The 18,709-nt window shown below is 43.0% G+C and overlaps 1 protein-coding gene across 1 annotated transcript; it reads left to right on the top strand.

Annotated features, from left to right (window-relative positions):
• The first annotated feature begins 787 nt into the window (after nt 1–787).
• LOC139387340 (uncharacterized) lies at nt 788–18,583 on the top strand. The gene is made up of 4 exons (XM_071133467.1): nt 788–1,154; nt 16,433–16,533; nt 16,673–16,787; nt 16,994–18,583. The coding sequence occupies exons 1-4, from the start codon at nt 950–952 to the stop codon at nt 18,088–18,090; spliced, it is 1,518 nt and encodes a 505-aa protein (XP_070989568.1). The 5' UTR covers nt 788–949; the 3' UTR covers nt 18,091–18,583.
• Nucleotides 18,584–18,709: the final 126 nt, after the last annotated feature.

Genomic DNA, 18,709 nt, shown 5'->3' with positions numbered 1-18,709 from the left:
CCTCTTTCCCTACTGTATTTATTTTGCTCCTTTACACCCCATTATTTTTTGCTTTGCTCACATCGTATATAGACTTGTTTCTACTGTATGTTTGTTTTACTCCATGTGTAACTCTGTGTCGTTGTATGTGTCGAACTGCTTTGCTTTATATTGGCCAGGTCGCAATTGTAAATGAGAACTTGTTCTCAACTTGCCTACCTGGTTAAATAAAGGTGAAAAAAATAAATAATAATTGGCAACAAAGAAAAGCTATTGCTCCTCTGTGGCTAAATTATGATATTTTTCATGGTATAGTAGGCTATTCTGAATTATTTCATTTATTTCTGAACAGACAGCAGTTATTCTATAACTTTGGAAAAATATTTTAAATTTAAGTTCAATGAACTTCGAGCGCTTTTATTCGAATTTATACAACGGACAATTATTTTTCGTGCTACGAAAGGTACCGGATCTGGCCAAATAGGTTCCGGAACGAAACAGTCCAAAACATAGAGGTGCCGGACCCGGTTCAAATTAAGCACTGAATAGTATTTTATGCATTAATAACCATGTTTGTCACTGCATTACACTGCACTCTCCCCTACATGTAGCCATATCTATTAACTTAAAAACAGATTACGTTTTTACGATCCGAATTCTTTATTTTTTCGAATTCGTATTTTTTGTAAATAGATATGGCTACCTTACATGCAGTCTGGTATATATATACCTTGGTATTTACTGGCCAGTGCCAATACCACCAATTTTTCAGGGCTGTTGTAGTCTTATATTTACGGTAATAAATACTTACGTCACGAATTGAACGGAAGAGCGATTGCTCACACGTTACCCACTCACTACATTGTTGCCATTTATCAACATTACGGATTGTTTATTGCACATTAACTTTGACATTTTATATTATCTACTTCACATAGAGAATACACATCTGTAATTTGGGCAGGACAAGATGGCGAGCTGCAATTTTCAGGCGCAGTTGGTATCCATTATGGAGGTATTAGCTAAAGCAGCTGTAGCAGAAATAAACAAACGTGTAGATGATAGCTGTGCTGTTATACGTTTGGAAATGACCCAAAGCCAGCGAGATATTGATGTATTGAAAAGGAAGTGGCAAATGATGGAGAGCGAGCTGGAGAAGACGCGCAGACGAAAAGGTAGTTGTGTTATTATTCATGGTAAATTAATGTTGGAGAGTGGAGACCCCGACGTTGAATTTAATTGGATTCAACATCGGGCATAAATGAGCGTTTGGATCAGGGAAGTTTCCTCTCACGATCTATAATGTTACCTTACAAGCTATAATTTTGAATAAAGTTATATTTGAACTTAATTTACCGGTTGTCCGTGCAGTTAGTCTATTTGCAGGTAGGAATGTGAGAAATATATCCTCAGGAAAATATCATTAAATTAACTTTTCATAGTGCTGGTTGTGTGTTCAGATTTATATCACCTGAAGTATGAGCTTAACGCCTCGATCACACTGACAGGGTTTTGCGTTTTGACAGGGTAATTGCGTTTTGGTCCACCAGAAGTACATTAATTTCCACTAGAATGCTACGTTTGCCTTGCAGTATTGCATTGTATTGTGTTCTATGTGGCGCATACCGTGGATTTATCAAAAGTATACACCAAATTGAATGCGTAGAAGACTTGACATAAATGGTAGCATAAAGTGAATGTTGAACTTTTGTTGCACACATATCCAGATGTTGATGCGTACCCTTTTGCGCAAAACTCTGTAGGTGTGATCAAGGTGTAATACATGGTGAAATCCCTGAGAGGTTTCCTTCCTCTCATCAGCAACTGAGTTAGAAAGGACACCTACATTTTTGTAGTGACTGGGTGTATTGATACACCATCAAACGTGTAATTTAATAACTTCACCATGCTCAAATGGATATTCAATGTCTATTTTTTTTTTCTTACCCATCTACCAATAGGTGCCCTTCTTTGCTAGGCATTGGAAAACCTCCCTGTTTTTTGTGGTTCAATCTGTGTTTGAAATTTACTGCTCGACTGAGGGACCTTACAGATATTTGTATGTGTGGGGCACAGAGATGATGTAGTCATTCAAAAAAATCATGTTAAACACTATTATTGCACACAGAATGAGTCCCTGTAACTTATTATGTGACTTGTTAAGCAAATGTTTACTCCTGACCTTATTTAGGCATGCCATAACACAGGTGTTGAATACTTATTGACTCAAGACGATTTGTTAACATTTTGAAAAACATAATTCCACTTTGACATTATAGGGTGTTGTGTGTGTGTGTGTGCCAGTGACACAAAATCTCAGTATAATCCATTCAGGCTGTAACAATTTGTTTTGGAAAAAGTCAATGGTTGTGAATACTTTCTGTAGGCACTGTATGTACATCTAGGTAGGGGTAAAGTGACTAGGCTACAGGATAGATGATAGACAGAGATGTAGCAGCAGCGTATGTGAAGCAGTAGCAGCATGGCAATTCAACTATAACAGAATGACACTTTGACTCATTTGACTATTTTACTTTGAAATGTATGCCAAACAAAAACCATTCGTTTCAAAGTTTAACAAACCATACAACTCTATGCACAAGGACTACTTTTAACAATTTCCACTGAAACATTTACAAAAACTAATTTAGTAGAAGAACTGATGCAATCTTGGTAATGGAATTACTGTAAAATCTCCCACAGGTTTTTATGCGAACACATTTTCCCAAAACTCATTTTAATACTGTATCTGTTCTGAATTAAGATCAAAGGTGTCTGCAAAAAGAATGGGGTGTCAGCTATAACATGGCACCTTGCGTTAGAAAAAAACTACGATAACAGAATTACATCAAGGCTCCCTGATCTGTACCACACAAAAATGCATCATTATGGATATGAATGTCATTCTCCTCATGTTTCACAAGTTTGGACATCACAAAAAAGTAGTGTACAATACAGCAGTGCAGTAGAGTACAGTGCAGTAGAGTACAGTGCAGTAGAGTACAGTGCAGTAGAGTACAGTGCAGTAGAGTACAGTGCAGTAGAGTACAGTAGTGTTCAGTAACTACTTTTCAACTTCCGGTGTCAGTTGGTTCTCAGTGGGTGAGGATGCTTGTTAAAGTAAATGGAAAGAGTGGGCTCATGGGTAGGTGTCAGTAAGAGCTAGGAGAGGTGACATTAACTGGAGAGGGAGAAAGTCAGAGAGAGAGATGGGTTGTCCAGACTCATACACTCTTGTTTTGACCACCAGACAACAGAAAGACAAAGAAAACAGTTATGAGCTGAAAGTAACAGTATGCCAGTGGAAGGGAGGACAGTAGCAGGTGACACAACTGGTTTGTGACTATTATGATTTCTCATTTTAGCCAATTCAGTTGCAGTTATTCCATTACTGTATTTTTGGGGGGTGGGGGAATTAAGAGTATTAATCACTTAATAATTCTAAAACAAAATTGATATCATTAAAATGACAGGTCTACCATTACTTGTTACTTCTGTGAATGTTCATTATTCTCCCTCATGAGGGAGAGAGATATTAGAACATGTCTTGAAGATGTATGGTTTCTTGGAAACGGAATTACAAAGCACAAGGCAATATCTCTTAACTTACAGAAGGTAAACTATTTCTCAAACTAATTCTGTGTTGATATTGGTTGGCAGGGGTCTTTACATCAACATTGTGTTTTGATGTATTTCTAATAGCTTGAAAATGGTATATTTGCCTTCATTTCACAAAATATAGGCTAGTAGCTTTCATCTGACACCCAATTCGATATGCTCCTATGAACTTTGCGTGTGTGTGTGTGTGCTAGAGGTCGACTGATTATGATTTTTCAACGCCGTACAGTGGGGCAAAAAAGTATTTAGTCAGCCACCAATTGTGCAAGTTCTCCCACTTAAAAAGATGAGAGGCCTGTAATTTTCATCATAGGTACACTTCAACTATGACAGAAAAAATGAGAAAAAAAATCCAGAAGATCACATTGTAGGATTTTTAATGAATTTATTTGCAAATTATGGTGGAAAATAAGTATTTGGTCACCTACAAACAAGCAAGATTTCTGGCTCTCACAGACCTGTAACTTCTTCTTTAAGAGGCTGCTTTGTCCTCCACTCGTTACCTGTATTAATGGCATCTGTTTGAACTTGTTATCAGAATAAAAGACACCTGTCCACAACCTCAAACAGTCACACTCCAAACTCCACTATGGCCAAGACCAAAGAGCTGTCAAAGGACACCAGAAACAAAATTGTAGACCTGCACCAGGCTGCGGAGACTGAATCTGCAATAGGTAAGCAGCTTGGTTTGAAGAAATCAACTGTGGAAGCAATTATTAGGAAATGGAAGACATACAAGACCACTGATAATCTCCCTCGATCTGGGGCTCCACGCAAGATCTCACCCCGTGGGGTCAAAATGATCACAAGAACGGTGAGCAAAAATCCCAGAACCACACGGGGGGACCTAGTGAATGACCTGCAGAGAGCTGGGACCAAAGTAACAAAGCCTACCATCAGTAACACACTACGCCACCAGGGACTCAAATCCTGCAGTGCCAGACGTGTCCCCCTGCTTAAGCCAGTACATGTCCAAGCCCGTCTGAAGTTTGCTAGAGAGCATTTTGAGGATCCAGAAGAAGATTGGGAGAATGTCATATGGTCAGATGAAACCAAAATATAACTTTTTGGTAAAAACTCAACTCGTTGTGTTTGGAGGACAAAGAATGCTGAGTTGCAAGAACACCACACCTACTGTGAAGCATGGGGGTGGAAACATCATGCTTTGGGGCTGTTTTTCTGCAAAGGGACCATTTCAAGGTCCTGGAGTGGCCTAGCCAGTCTCCAGATCTCAACCCCATAGAAAATCTTTGGAGGGAGTTGAAAGTTCGTGTTGCCCAGCAACAGCCCCAAAACATCACTGCTCTAGAGGAGATCTGCATGGAGGAATGGGCCAAAATACCAGCAACAGTGTGTGAAAACCTTGTGAAGACTTACAGAAAACGTTTGACCTCTGTCATTGCCAACAAAGGGTATATAACAAAGTATTGAGATAAACCTTTGTTATTGGCCAAATACTTATTTTCCACCATCATTTGCAAATAAATTCATAAAAAATCCTACAATATGATTTTCTGGATTTTTTTCCTAATTTTGTCTGTCATAGTTGAAGTGTACCTATGATATAAATTACAGGCCTCTCATATTTTTAAGTGGGAGAACTTGCACAATTGGTGGCTGACTAAATACTTTTTTGCCCCACTGTGTGTGTGTGTGTGTATATATATACACACACACACACACACACACACACACACACACACACACACACACACACATTTTTGTAATAATGACAATTGCAACAATACTGAATAAACAATGAACACTTTTATTTTAACTTAATATAATACATATTATGGGCTTTTGGATGGGTGTTCTTAAGGTGATTCCACAGGTTGGTGGTATTTTTTGATTTAGCCATTGCTGACCCCATGCTTACATCTTTATCACAAATTAGACACCTTGCTTTTCCTGGTGCCAATTCAATGTAATAGTCCCACACTGGTGCTCTGCTTTTCTCTGCCATCTGTAAAACACACATACACACACACAGCTCTGAAGTGGCAATGATACTGAAGAGTCTGCTTAGGAGACAAATACTCTCAACTGTTTGAATAAAAATAGATTTTAAGTTATCTGTGATGAATGTTGAAAACAAAAACTGTCATTTCTATATGCAGGAAATCCTATTTTAATAATGGACATGGTAAGAATTGACTACCAAAGTGCGCGTCATAATTCCCATGACACCTTCTAACAAAATCTGAAAAGCGGTTCCTTTATTCATTTATTCCATAGGATATTTTTAGATTCACTTAAAATAAGGTCGGTGTTTCGTGTAGGCTTACACCACCTTGCCAATTTGATAACTGTGTAGATATCCATAGGACAAGGTAACTCTGATCAATATTGGCTAAATATAAGCGAAGATAAAAAAAAAAAAAAAAAATTGTAGAGTGGATTTATGAAAATATGTTGACAAACCTTACCTTATCCTTGTAATATTTGTGTTGTGGAGAAATGTCCAGGCAGGAGACGGGAGTACAGTTAGTTTTCGTTTAGTCAAAACCCCTCGTGCTCTACAGTTCCCGGCACCCCAGTGCGCTTGTGCATTTCCTATTAGGTGTAGTAACGTAACACTGCCGTTAATGCATTACTGCTTAGTAACAGCACAGTAACTAATATAAACAGATGTAGATCCCAGATACTACACTCCTCCCCCATAGTGTTTAACTCTCAGAGAACAAGGTAAATATGTTAGGTAACTACTAATGCAATATCTGAACAATGCATTCTTAAACATTTTTCAACTACTGGGTTGAAGCAGACTTTTCAGAGCCCAGCACAAATCCAGGGGATTATTCTGCCCCGAAGATGGAGTTTGTGTCCTAATAACTAACCCAGGTAATGTCCTTTTTCTTTCCTTTTATCTAGGACATATTACAAATTTTGTTTTACTGTCCGTTACCTCCTTAACCAGCTCAACTCACAGGTCAAGCTTTTGAGGTGCCCTTCGCTGTCGAATAGGATATCTCCGCTCCTCCTGGGCTTCCGGTGGGGGGCCAGGTTCGGGTGGAAGGTCAGGCTCTGTCTCTCCCGTACGTCCACAGTCAGGAGAATAGCCCTGGGGGTCGTTATTGTTCTTGTTCTCTCGGCATGTCTCTGCTGGTGCGTTGGACCGTAGCAGATGATCCACATGAACGTTGACCTGTCGATGACCAATTTGGACTTGGTAAGTCAAAGGTCCTCTGCGTTGCAAGATCACACCTGAGTTCCACAGGCGCTTGGGGTGTCTGAAATCACGTACCATCACCCTCTCTTCCTCTTTGAATTCTCTGACAGTCTTTGAGTGTCTGTCATGAGCTTTCTTCTGCTGTAGCTGGTGCTTTGCCACAGTGCTTGACAAGTCTGGTTTCAACAATGTCAGGCGGGTACGTGGTTGGCATTTCAGAAACAGTTCAGCTGGTGTACATTCCTTTACTGTGTGTGGGGTGTTACGGTAAGTAAACAGGAACCGGGGAAGCCTTTGGTGGGTGGGCACAGACTGAACCTCGAGTCTAGTCCAGGCCTTCTTAAAGGTTTGCACGGCTCTCTCCGCTGCTCCGTTTGATTGCGGATGGTAAGGTGGTGACAGGATGTGCCTTACTCCGTTGTTCTTGAGAAACATTTCAAAATCGTTTGATGTGAACGGAGGGCCATTGTCCGATACGACCTCCTTGACTAGTCCAAAGGATGCAAACAGGTGTCTGAGAAGATTGATGGTCTTCTCAGCTGTGGTCAGTTGAGTAGGGAACACTTCCATCAACTTGGAATGGACATCGACAACAACAAGGAAATGTTGCTTGTCAATTTCGCCGTAATCCACATGGATGCGTTCCCAAGGTGTAGCAGCCCAGGACCATGGATGAAGAGGTGCAGCAGCAGGCTTGTTGCGAACAGCTTCACAAGGTGAGCAGTGGCCTATATGCTGTTGAATGTCCTGATCCAGTCCAGGCCACCACAGATAACTGCGAGCGAGTGCTTTCATTCGAGTGATCCCTGGATGTCCCTCATGCAGATCAGATAGCAGTCTCCTCTGGAATTTGTGAGGTACCACCACCCTTGATCCCCACAGAACACACCCTTGATCAGTGGACAACTGGTCTTTCTTGTCGATGAATGGACGAAGGTTATCGTCATTTACGAAGGTTGGCCAACTGCCTAATGTTAAGTCCAAGACTTTGGAAAGCACTGGGTCTTTAGCAGACGCTGTTTGCAAGTCTTGAATGCTGCTGCTTCGCATTGTGGGGACCAATTCCACTTTGTATCGGCCTGCAGCAGTTGGTGAAGCGGATGCAACAATGTGGACAAGTTTGCCACAAACTTTCCGTAATAGTTCAGGAGCCCCAAAAATGACCTCAGCTCTGAGATATTTGTGGGTGCTGGTGCGTTTACGATTGCTTCCACCTTGCTGTTGGTTGGGTGCAGGCCTTGTGCATCAATCTTGTATCCGAGATACTCCACTGAGTCCTGGAGGAACTCCACACCTGCTGCGTTTCATTCTCACTCCATATTTCTCAAGTCTTGACATCACTTTGTCCAGCACTACAAGGTGCTCTCCAATGGTTGGTGCTGACACGAGGATGTCGTCCATGAAGCACACAACATGGTCTATATCGTCCAAGATCTGATCCATTGTGTGTTGGAATATCGCTGGATCTGTCGAGATTCCATAGGCCAAGCGATTGAATCTGAATAGCCCCTTGTGTGTATTGATGGCCAGATACTGTTCTGACTCCGGATCCAGCTTCAGTTGCTGATAAGCGAATGCCAGGTCCAGCTTACTGAAAACCTTCCCACCAGCTAGAGTGGCAAACAGATCTTCAGCGTTTGGTAGTGGATATTACTCTGGTAGTATGCAGCGATTTACTGTGACCTTGTAGTCACCGCACATTCTGACGGTCTTGTCTTTCTTTGGAACTACAACAATCGGAGTGGCCCAGTCGCTACTTTCGTGATTATGTTATTCTTCTGTAGGCAGTCCAGTTCCTTCTCTACTGCTTCCTTAAGAGCATAGGGAACCAGACGTGGTTTGTGAAAGATAGGCTTGGTTCCTTCTTGCACTCTGACTTTTGCTGTGAAGTCATGTATTTCACCGTAGCCGTCTTTGAAAAGTTATTTGTGCGTCTCCAGCATGTTAGTGAGTGTAGCCTGACTCACTGGTTTGTCATTTCTCAGACTGAAGATTTCTCCCCAGTTCAACTTGATCTTTTGTAGCCAGTTTCTGCCTAGCAAGGCTGATTTTTCTCCTGTAACAATGACAAGCGGTAGCGTCCACTCCTTTCCCTCATACCGGACTGGTACCTGGATCTGCCCTAACACGGGAATACTGTCACCAGTGTATGAAGAAAGGCGGATGGACGCGGGCTGAAGAGGGCACTCTTTCAGTTTTTCTTTGTAGAGTCTCTCTGGAACCAGAGATACAGACGCTCCGGTGTCCAGCTGCATTTTTACTGGTTTTCCTGCTATCTCCATGTTGAGATAGATTCCATCTTTTTGTTGTTGAGCTGTGTACACTGTGAACAGTTCCACTACTGTTTCAGTTGTACCTTCCTCTTCCTGTGCTGCGTCTCACACTTTGCACTCTTGCTGTGCATTTTGAGGCCTTACACACTCTCTGTAAATGTCCAACCTTTCCACAATTGTGGCACTTTTCATTTTGGGATCGACATTCACTGTGCTGATGATTATCTCCCCCACATCTGTAGCAACTTGGCTTAGACCTTTGAGATGTGGGCTGCTTTGTTCTTGTGTAACCTTGAGGACGGGACTGAAAAAAGTGTGACTTTTGTGAGCTTTTTTCACCACGTGCATCACTGAACTTGTGAACACCTTTCTGACGTTCTGCATGTCCCGATAGCTCAATAGTATCCCTGTGGGCAAGCTCGAGTCCAAGTGCTATATCACAGGCTTTCTTAAAGGTCAGGTCCTTCTCTGACAGGAGCCTTCTGTGATATGCTTCACCTGTGAGACCACATACAAACTTGTCTCGGAGAGTATCATCAAGAAATCGTGCAAACTCACATGTACTTGCCAGCCTTTTTAAAGCAAGGATGTAGTCAGCCACAGTTTCCCCTTGACCCTGGTGACGTTGGGAATATCTGAAACGTTCTGCAATGAGAATTGGCTTAGGCTTGAAATACCTTGAAAGAGTTTCAGTCAGTTCTGCATAGTTCAACTCCACTGCTTTTATTGGTTCAATGAGACCTTTCAGCAATCCATACTCAGTTGGACCCAAAACACTGAGAAATACGTCTGCTTTCTTTTCATCTTTGATTTAATTTGCAGCCAGCCAACGCTCAAAACGCTCCAAATAGGAATCAAAATGCTCTTTTATAGCCTCAAACTCTAGATACTCGACTTCAGAAGTTTCTGCAATTACTTCATTCACTGCACTCTTTTGTAATAATGTACACACCGTGTGACGTTCCTTCTTCCTTTTTTTTCTTGACAATATTCCTCCACTGAGATTGCCTAATTTCAATGGGTTCAATTAGTTTTTTTTATTTAACCACCAGAGGGCAGTGTCGCTATTCTGGACTCCAATAGTCTTGCTACTTGGCAGCTCCTGAATACTGTACTAGCTAGCAGTGCTTAGCCTTCTCTACTGGCGAAAGAAAATAAAAAATAACTGACGAATTACATAATTATTTTGAGTTTCATTACTCACGCAACATTCTTCCCTTCAAGCAATGTTCGTTTATGTAGTTTAATCACCTCGTCGCCACTGTAATATTTGTGTTGTGGAGAAATGACCAGGCAGGAAACGGGAGTACAGTTAGTTTTCGTTTAGTCAAAACCCCTCGTGCTCTACAGTTCCCGGCACCCCAGTGCGCATGTGCATTTCCTATTAGGTGTAGTAATGTAACACTGCCGTAATGCATTACTGCTTAGTAACAGCACAGTAACTAATATAAACAGATGTAGATCCCAGATACTACAATCCTAGTGAGATTTACACGGGTATCAAAACGCCGAGGCGGTTTATGCCTGCACGAAACACAGACCTTATTTGAAGTAGATCAAGACATTCTCTATGGAAGACATGAACGGTAAAATAACGAAGGAACGAACCCCTTTCAAGTTCAGCCGCAAGTTATTACAGGAATTATAACGCGTCGACTATTTCTCTCTAAACCATATACCTTTGACTATTACGAGCCTGCTGCTGCCTACCACCCCTCGGACTGCTCTATCAAATATCAAATCATAGACTTTACTATAATAAACACACAGAAATCAGAGCCTTAGGTCAAATCCGGAAACTATCATCTCGAAAACAAAACGTTTATTCCGTTACGTATTTTATCTAACGGGTGGCATCCATGAGTATAAATATTCCTGTTACATTGCACAACCTTCAATGTTATGTCATAATTACGTAAAATTCTGACAAATTAGTTCGCAAAGAGCCAGGCAGCCCAAACTGTTGCAAATACCCTGACTCTGCGTGCAATGAACGCAAGAGGTGACACAATTTTACCTGGTTAATATTGCCTGCTAACCTGGATTTATTTTAGCTAAATATGCAGGTTTAAAAATATATACTTGTGTATTGATTTTAAGAAAGGCATTGATGTTTATGGATAAAGTACACATTGGAGCAACGACAGTCGTTGATTGATTGTTTTTTATAAGATAAGTTTAATGCTTGCTAGCAACTTACCTTGGCTTACTGCATTCGCGTAACAGGCAGGCTCCTCGTGGAGTGCAATGTAATCAGGTGGTTAGAGCATTGGACTAGTTAACTGTAAGGTTGCAAGATTGAATCCCCCGAGCTGACAGGGTAAAAATCTGTCGTTCTACCTCCTAGGCCGTCATTGAAAATAAGAATGTGTTCTTAACTGACTTGCCTAGTTAAATAAAATTGGCAAAATCGGCGCCCAAAAATACCGATTTCCGATTGTTATGAAAACTTGAAATCGGCCCTAATTAATCGGCCATTCCGATCAGTCGACCTCTAGTGTGTGCGTGCATGCATTCGCGCGCATAGAGTCAATGCAAGATGGTTAGTTAAAGGTTCAATGCAGGTAGTTTGGGTAGCCATTTGATTAGCTATTTAGCAGCCTTGATTTGCAGTCTTATTGGTTCGTGGTAGAAGCTGTTCAGGGTCCTGTTGGTTCCAGACTTGGTGAACTGGTACCGTTTGCCTTGCGGTCTATGGCTATGGTGACTGGATTCTTCCTCTGACACCGCCTGGTATAAAGGTCCTGGATGGCAGGGAGCTCGACCCCAGTACTCACCACCCTCAATAGCGGCTTGCGGTCGGGCCCCTTGCAGTTGCCATACCAAGCAGTGATGGAGCCAGTCATGATGCTCTCAATGGTGCAGCTGTAGAATCTTTTGAGGATCTGAGGGCCCATCCTTCCTAAGGGGGAGGAGGCGCTGTCATGTCCTTTTCACAACTATGTGGGTGTGTGTGGATCATGTTAATTCCTAATTGATGTGAACACTGAGGAACTTGAAGCGCTCGCTCCTTCGTTTCTTGTAGTCAACAATAATTGCTGACGTTAAAGGAGAGGTTTCTGTCTTTGCACCACACTACCAGGTCTCTGACATCCTCCCAAAAGGCTGCCTCGTCGTCGGTGATCAGTCCTACCACCGTTGTTTTCAGCAAATTGATGGTGTTGGAGTCGTGCACCGCCACGCAATGGTGAGTGAACAGGGAGTACAGGAGGGGAGCCATGACCAGTCTTTCAAACCATTTATTTGCTATAGATGTGAATGCTTCGAAGCGATAGTAATTTAGGCAGGTTACCTTGGCGTTCTTTGGAAGGGGGACAATGGTGGTCTGATTGAAACAGGTTGTTATTACAGACCGGCTGGTCAGCGCATGGTCTGAGTACTCGTCCTGCTATTCCATCTGGCCCCAGCCTTGCGAATGTTAATCTGTTTTAAAGGTCTTACTCACATTGGCTACAGAGAGCAAGATCACTACTGTGATCCGGAACAGCTGGTGCTCTCATGCATGGTTCAGTGTCAAGCAACACTGAACCATGCATGAGAGCACCACCTGTTAGCTCGTCTGGTAGGCTCGTGTCGCTGGGCAGCTCGTGGCTGAGTTTCCTTTCTAATTTGTGATAGTTTGCCAGCCCTGCCACATCCGTCACGCGTCAGAGCCGGCATAGTGGAATTCGATCTTAGTCCTCTGTGGAAGCTTTGCCTGTTTGATGGCTCGTCGGAGTTTATAGCAGGATTTCTTAAAAGCATCTGGATTAGTGTCCCATTCCTTGAAAGCGGCAGCTGTAGGCTTTAGCTCAGTGCGGATGTAAAACATGGCTTCTGGTTATGGTATGTATGTACAGTCACTGTGGGGACAACATCGTTGATGCACTTATTAATGAAGGCGATGATTCTTCAGCGTTACCAGATGAATCCCGGAACATTTTCCAATCTGTGCAGTCCTGTAGCTAAGCATCCGCTTCAAATGACCACTTCAGTATTGAGCTTGTCACTGGTACTTTCTGTTTTATTTTTTTGTAAGCAGGAAGATAGAGTTATTGTCTGATTTGCAAGAGGGAGGGCGAGGGAGGGCCTTGTATGCATTTCTGTGTGTGGTGTAAAGGTGATCTCGAGTTCTGTCGCCTCTAGTTGCACAGGTGATGACATACTGGTAACAATTTGGTAAAACGGATTTCAGTTTCCCTGCATTAAAATCAGCGGCCACAAGACACGCCACCTCTGAATGTGCATTTTCTTGTTTCCTTATGGCCCTATACAGCTTGTTGCGTGTGGTCTTAGTGCCTGCATCTGTTTGGTGTTAAATGGCTACGAGATATATAGTACATAGAATACCTCCTGATAAGCTGCAGACCATACTAAGTCATGCGAGCAACAACTCAACACTTCCTTAACATTAAAGGTCACACACCAGCTGTTGTTAACAAAGAGACACCCACATCCTCCCTTCGCCTTACCCGAATCTGCCACCTGGGCTTGATGATTCATGGAAAAACCAGCGAGATGTAAATTCGGCAAAAAAAGAAACGTCCCCTTTTCAGACCCTGTCTTTCAAAGATAAATTTGTAAAAATCAAAATAACTTCACAGATCTTCATTGTAAATGGTTTAAACACTGTTTCCCATGCTTGTTCAATGAACCATAAATAATTAATGAACATGCACCTGTGGAATGGTCATTAAGACACTAACAGCTTACAGATTGGTAGGCAATTAAGGTCACAGTTATGAAAACTTAGGACAGTAAAGAGGCCTTTCTACTGACTCTGAAAAACACCAAAAGAAAGATGCCCAGGGTCCCTGCTAATCTGCGTGAACATGATTTAGGCATGATGCAAGGAGGCATGAGGACTGCAGATGTGGCCAGGGCAATACATTGCAACCTCTGTACGTACTGTGTGACGCCTAAGACAGCGCTACAGGGAGACAAGACGGACAGCTGATCATCCTCGCAGTGGCAGACCACGTGTAACAACACCTGCACAGGATCGGTACATCCGAACCTCACACCTGCGGGACAGGTACAGGATGGCAACAACAACTGCCCGAGTTACACCAGGAACGCACAATCCCTCCACCAGTGCTCAGACTGTCCGCAATAGGCTGAGAGAGGCTGTACTGAGGGCTTGTAGGCCCGTTGTAAGGCAGGTCCTCACCAGACATCACAGACACCAACGTCGCCTATGGGTACAAACCCACCGTCCCTGGACCAGACAGGACTGGCAAAAAAAGCTTTTCACTGACAAGTTGTGGTTTTGTCTCACCAGGGGTGATGGTCGGATTTGCGTTTATGGTCGAAGGAATGAGCGTTTCACCGAGGCCTGTACTCTGGAGCGGGATCGATTTGGAGGTGGAGGGTCCGTCATGGTCTGGGGCGGTGTGTCACAGCATCATCGGACTGAGCTTGTTGTCATTGCAGGCAATCTCAATGCTGTGCGTTACAGGGAAGACATCCTCCTCCCTCATGTGGTACCTCTCCTGCAGGCTCATCCTGACATGACCCTCCAGCATGACAATGCCACGAGCCATACTGCTCGTTCTGTGCGTGATTTCCTGCAAGACAGGAATGTCGGTGTTCTGCCATGGCCAGTGACGAGCCCGGATCTTAATCCCATTGAGCACGTCTGGGACCTGTTGGATCGGAGAGTGAGGGCTAGGGCCATTCCCCCCAGAAATGTCCGGGAACTTGCAGGTGTCTTGGTGGAAGAGTGGGGTAACAACTCACAGCAAGAACTGGCAAATCTGGTGCAGTCTTTGAGGAGATGCACTGCAGTACTTAGTATCTGGTGTGGCCAACAGCTGCATTGACTGTTACTTTTGATTTTGACCGACCCCCTTTGTTCAGGAACACATTATTCAATTTCTGTTAGTCACATGTCTGTTGAACTTGTTCAGTTTGTCTCAGTTGTTGAATCTTGTTATGTTCATACAAATATTACACATGTTAAGTTTGCTGAAAATAAACGCAATTGACAGTGAGAGGACGTTTCTTTTTTGCTGAGTTCATGCCCATGTCCTCGTTCAACCACGACTCTTGAGAAACATAGGATATTACAATTTTTGCCAATTGCCATGCAATTGCCATAGACAAACATTGGCAAGTAGAATGGCCTTAATGAACAGCTTGGTGACTTTCAACGTGGCACCCTCATAGGATGCCACCTTTCCAACAAGTCAATTAGTCAAATTTCTGCCTTGCTAGAGCTGTGCCGGTCAACTGTAAGTGCTGTTATTGTGAAGTGGAAACATCTAGGAGCAACAACGCCAAGCGGTAGACCACACAAGCTCACAGATCGGGAGTGCTGAAGCGAGCATCGCATAAAAATTGTCTGTCCTCAGTTGCAACACTCACTACCGAGTTCGAAACTGCCTCTGGAAGCAACGTGAGCACAATAACTGTTTGTCGGGAGCTTCATGAAATTAGTTTCCATGGACGAGCAGCCACACACAATCCTAAGTTTACCATGCGCAATGCCAAGCGTCGGCTGGAGTGGCATGAAGCTCGCCACCGATGGACTCTGGAGCAATGGAAACATGTTCTCTGGAGTGATAAATCACGCTTCACCATCTAGCAGTTCGACGGATGCCAGGAGAACGCTACCTGCCCAAATGCATAGTGCCAACTGTAAAGTTTGGTGGAGGAGGAATAATGGTCTGGGGCTGTTTTTCATGGTTCAGCTAGGCCCCTTAGTTCCAGTGAAGGGAAATATTAACGCTACGGCATACAATGACATTCTAGATGATTCTGTGTTTCCAACAGTTTGGGGAAGGCCCTTTCCTGTTTCAGAATGACAATGCCTCCGTGCTCAAAGGGAGGTCCATACAGAAATGGTATGAGATCGGTGTGGAATATCTTGTCTTGCCTGCACAGAGCCCTGACCTCAACCCCATCGAACATCTTTGGGATGAATTAGAACGCCGTCTGCGAGCCAGGCCTTATTGCCCAACATCAGTGTCCAAATATCACAAATATTCTTGTGGCTGAATGGAAGCAAGTCCTTGCAGCAATGTTCCAACATCTGGTGGAAAGCCTTCCCAGAAGAGTGGAGGCTGTTGTAGCAGCCAAGGGGGACCAACTCCATATTAATACCCATGATTTTGGAATGAGTTGTTTGACAAGCAGGTGTCCACATACTTTTGGTCATGTAATGTACCTGCAAAAGGAACAAATACACTGACAACCAGTAAAGTAAGTTAAACTATTGTTTTATTTGACATTCTGGCTTGTAGACGTCGTGAGAGAATTTTCCTGCTCTATTTCTATGAAATTTCTATGAAATTCAACATCGGGTCTCCAGGCTAGTAAATTGATTGGATATGGGAAACCCAAATGTGTGAATAGCTCTAATATTTGACTGAATACAATTATTTTCTTGCTTTTTACTCTATGGCATCAGAGAGATCTTCATATCCAGTCAAAATTGTTTTGAATAAGCAGAGGAGTAGCTCACAGTGCAGAGACGAAGAGCTGGCTGTTGAAGAGGACTCTCAACCCCAGGTGTGATACATCACCTTTAACAACTAAGATAATTCTGATATTGGCTTATCAGGAGTTTTATCGCTTTTGTGTGATTCATGAGTATGAAAAGGGTTAGATATGCTGTGTGTCCAGAGTAATAACCTCAGTCCCCTGTTAGTCTACCGATGTGGAGCAGGGAGTGAAGACTGAACTCATACTGATCAAAGATGAGGAGACAGCAGAGGACGTGTGGAAGACTGACCCTCAGGAAGAGCTCAGGATCACTGGAGAGGGTGGGTGTGACCATAAGGGGTACTGCTCTGTCTGTCTATGGAAGACTGTGTGGGTGTGGTGGTATGCAAGTTCCAAATTGCTACATTGTTGTTTTATGTTCTGACATATGTAGCGCACGTACACACAATCAGCTCTAAAGCAGTCATGTTTTGCTCTTAAGGGTCTTTTTGTAATGTTTCTTTTATGTTTATCCCCATATCTTTAGAATCTGGTTCCAAGCCTGGGAAACCACCATCCTTTGAGCAACGGCACTGTGATGAGGACTTCATCACACAACCCAATATATCTCCCAGAGACTCCGTGGAACATTACACCAATTCTGATCGTCCAGAGGAATCAGGAACACCCCGGCTCGCATCTACAGAGGTGTTCAGCACAGAGCAGCACCGGCCGGACGAGGACTCACTAGACCTAGTGATGGTGAAAGAGGAGGAGCTGGATCATACCACGGCCCTGGCAGGACCTGACCAGTTTGTCATGGATGAGTCTGATAGGCAGCTGTGGACCTCTGTGGATCCAGGCAGAGACACTGACCCTGTCTGCCACCCAGATTTCTCCTTTCATTCCACAGAAGAGTACTCTCAGAATATCTCAATTTACCCATCTCATAGTGGGCTGCCATCTGTTCCTACTATGACAGATGAAGTGGGGCCATCGCTTCACTCTTCTATATGGAAACCACATGCTAACATGTTCAGTGCAGCAAAACACATGACAAGACATGTCAGGACATTGGCTGATGAGACTAGACAACAGATGCCAGAGGGACAGAGCAGCGAGACGCTGAACTCAAATAATGATGGAAATAGTTTAGCTCTACAGCCAAGGAAGCATCAGTACAGGGCTTCAGAAGCAACAGTGAGATTGAGTGAGTGCATGACAGGGTCAAACATGGCCTCCACCTTCTCTGGATACAGCCTGAGTCACAGTAGTTTTAACATGGTGAAGAGAATGAGGACTCAGTGGAGGTCGGGCGGCACCACTGAGAGGCGTTTCAGCTGCACCTTCTGTGGGAAGAGCTTCCAGCGTCTCTGCCAGCTCAAAGTACACCTCCGGAGTCACACTGGAGAGAAACCGTACACCTGCGAACAGTGTGGCAGGAGTTTTACCAAGCAGTGCAACTTGATCAGACATGCTGTGGTCCACAGTGGGGAGAAGCCCTTCGAGTGCACACAGTGTGGGAAATGCTTCACCCAGCGTTCCAATATGACATCACATCAGAGAACTCACATAGGAGAGAGTGCAGTGTCTCCATATGTAGCACCTGCATACTCTGGGGATCCACACACAAGTTTAATATAGTCTCAGAACAGATGGAACATAATTGCGTTATGCTTTGGAAACACTTTCTATGTAAATTTTGGTTTAGAAGGTATTTTGAGAAATGTTGACAACCTTTTCCTCCTCATTGATTTGTGAAATGGTTTTCATGTTTCACTGTTCACGGATCCTCACTTTTTTTAATAACCTATTTATTTACATCTACTAACATTTTATATTTCTACCACAAAATCATAAAACCATATTATATTCAAGCAAATGTATTTAATTAAAGAGTCAATCTGTGCTTTTAGATTAATAATATGTAGGAGCCATTAAGTCTGTATTGTCTAGGTAGTGTCTGACTATCTGGAATGTCACGTCTTGCCACAAGGGACAGTCTCATATCAGGTCAGGTTAATAACTCAATTCAACTTGATTTTCAGTTAAGGTTTGGAAATTACTCTGCTGCCCCAAAGTGTTAAGTTACTGTATGTCTTTTCAAAACGAGGCAATAAAATATCTGTTTGTGTAATAGGCTATACATGTTTATACAACTTCATATTTTACATCTGGAAACTACACTTACTGTGTACATTGTCTAAACTGACACCACTGGGACTGTATAAAACTGGTCATCTGAATCAAGGTTCATTAGATG

The sequence above is a fragment of the Oncorhynchus clarkii genome, chromosome 28, assembly GCF_045791955.1.
Source record: "Oncorhynchus clarkii lewisi isolate Uvic-CL-2024 chromosome 28, UVic_Ocla_1.0, whole genome shotgun sequence".
NCBI classification, from domain to species: Eukaryota; Metazoa; Chordata; class Actinopteri; order Salmoniformes; family Salmonidae; genus Oncorhynchus; species Oncorhynchus clarkii.
The sequence above is the reverse complement of the archived record's forward strand: the minus strand, read 5'-3'. Positions and strand labels throughout refer to the sequence as shown.

What these genes read in the sequence shown, in the direction of transcription:
- LOC139387340 (XM_071133467.1), top strand. Translation starts at nt 950, where the DNA reads ATGGCGAGCTGCAATTTTCAGGCGCAGTTGGTATCCATTATGGAGGTA. An exon ending in AAGAGGACTCTCAACCCCAG is followed by an intron (nt 16,534 to 16,672) that starts GTGTGATACATC and finishes GTCCCCTGTTAG; the next exon opens with TCTACCGATGTGGAGCAGGG. An exon ending in GCTCAGGATCACTGGAGAGG is followed by an intron (nt 16,788 to 16,993) that starts GTGGGTGTGACC and finishes CCATATCTTTAG; the next exon opens with AATCTGGTTCCAAGCCTGGG.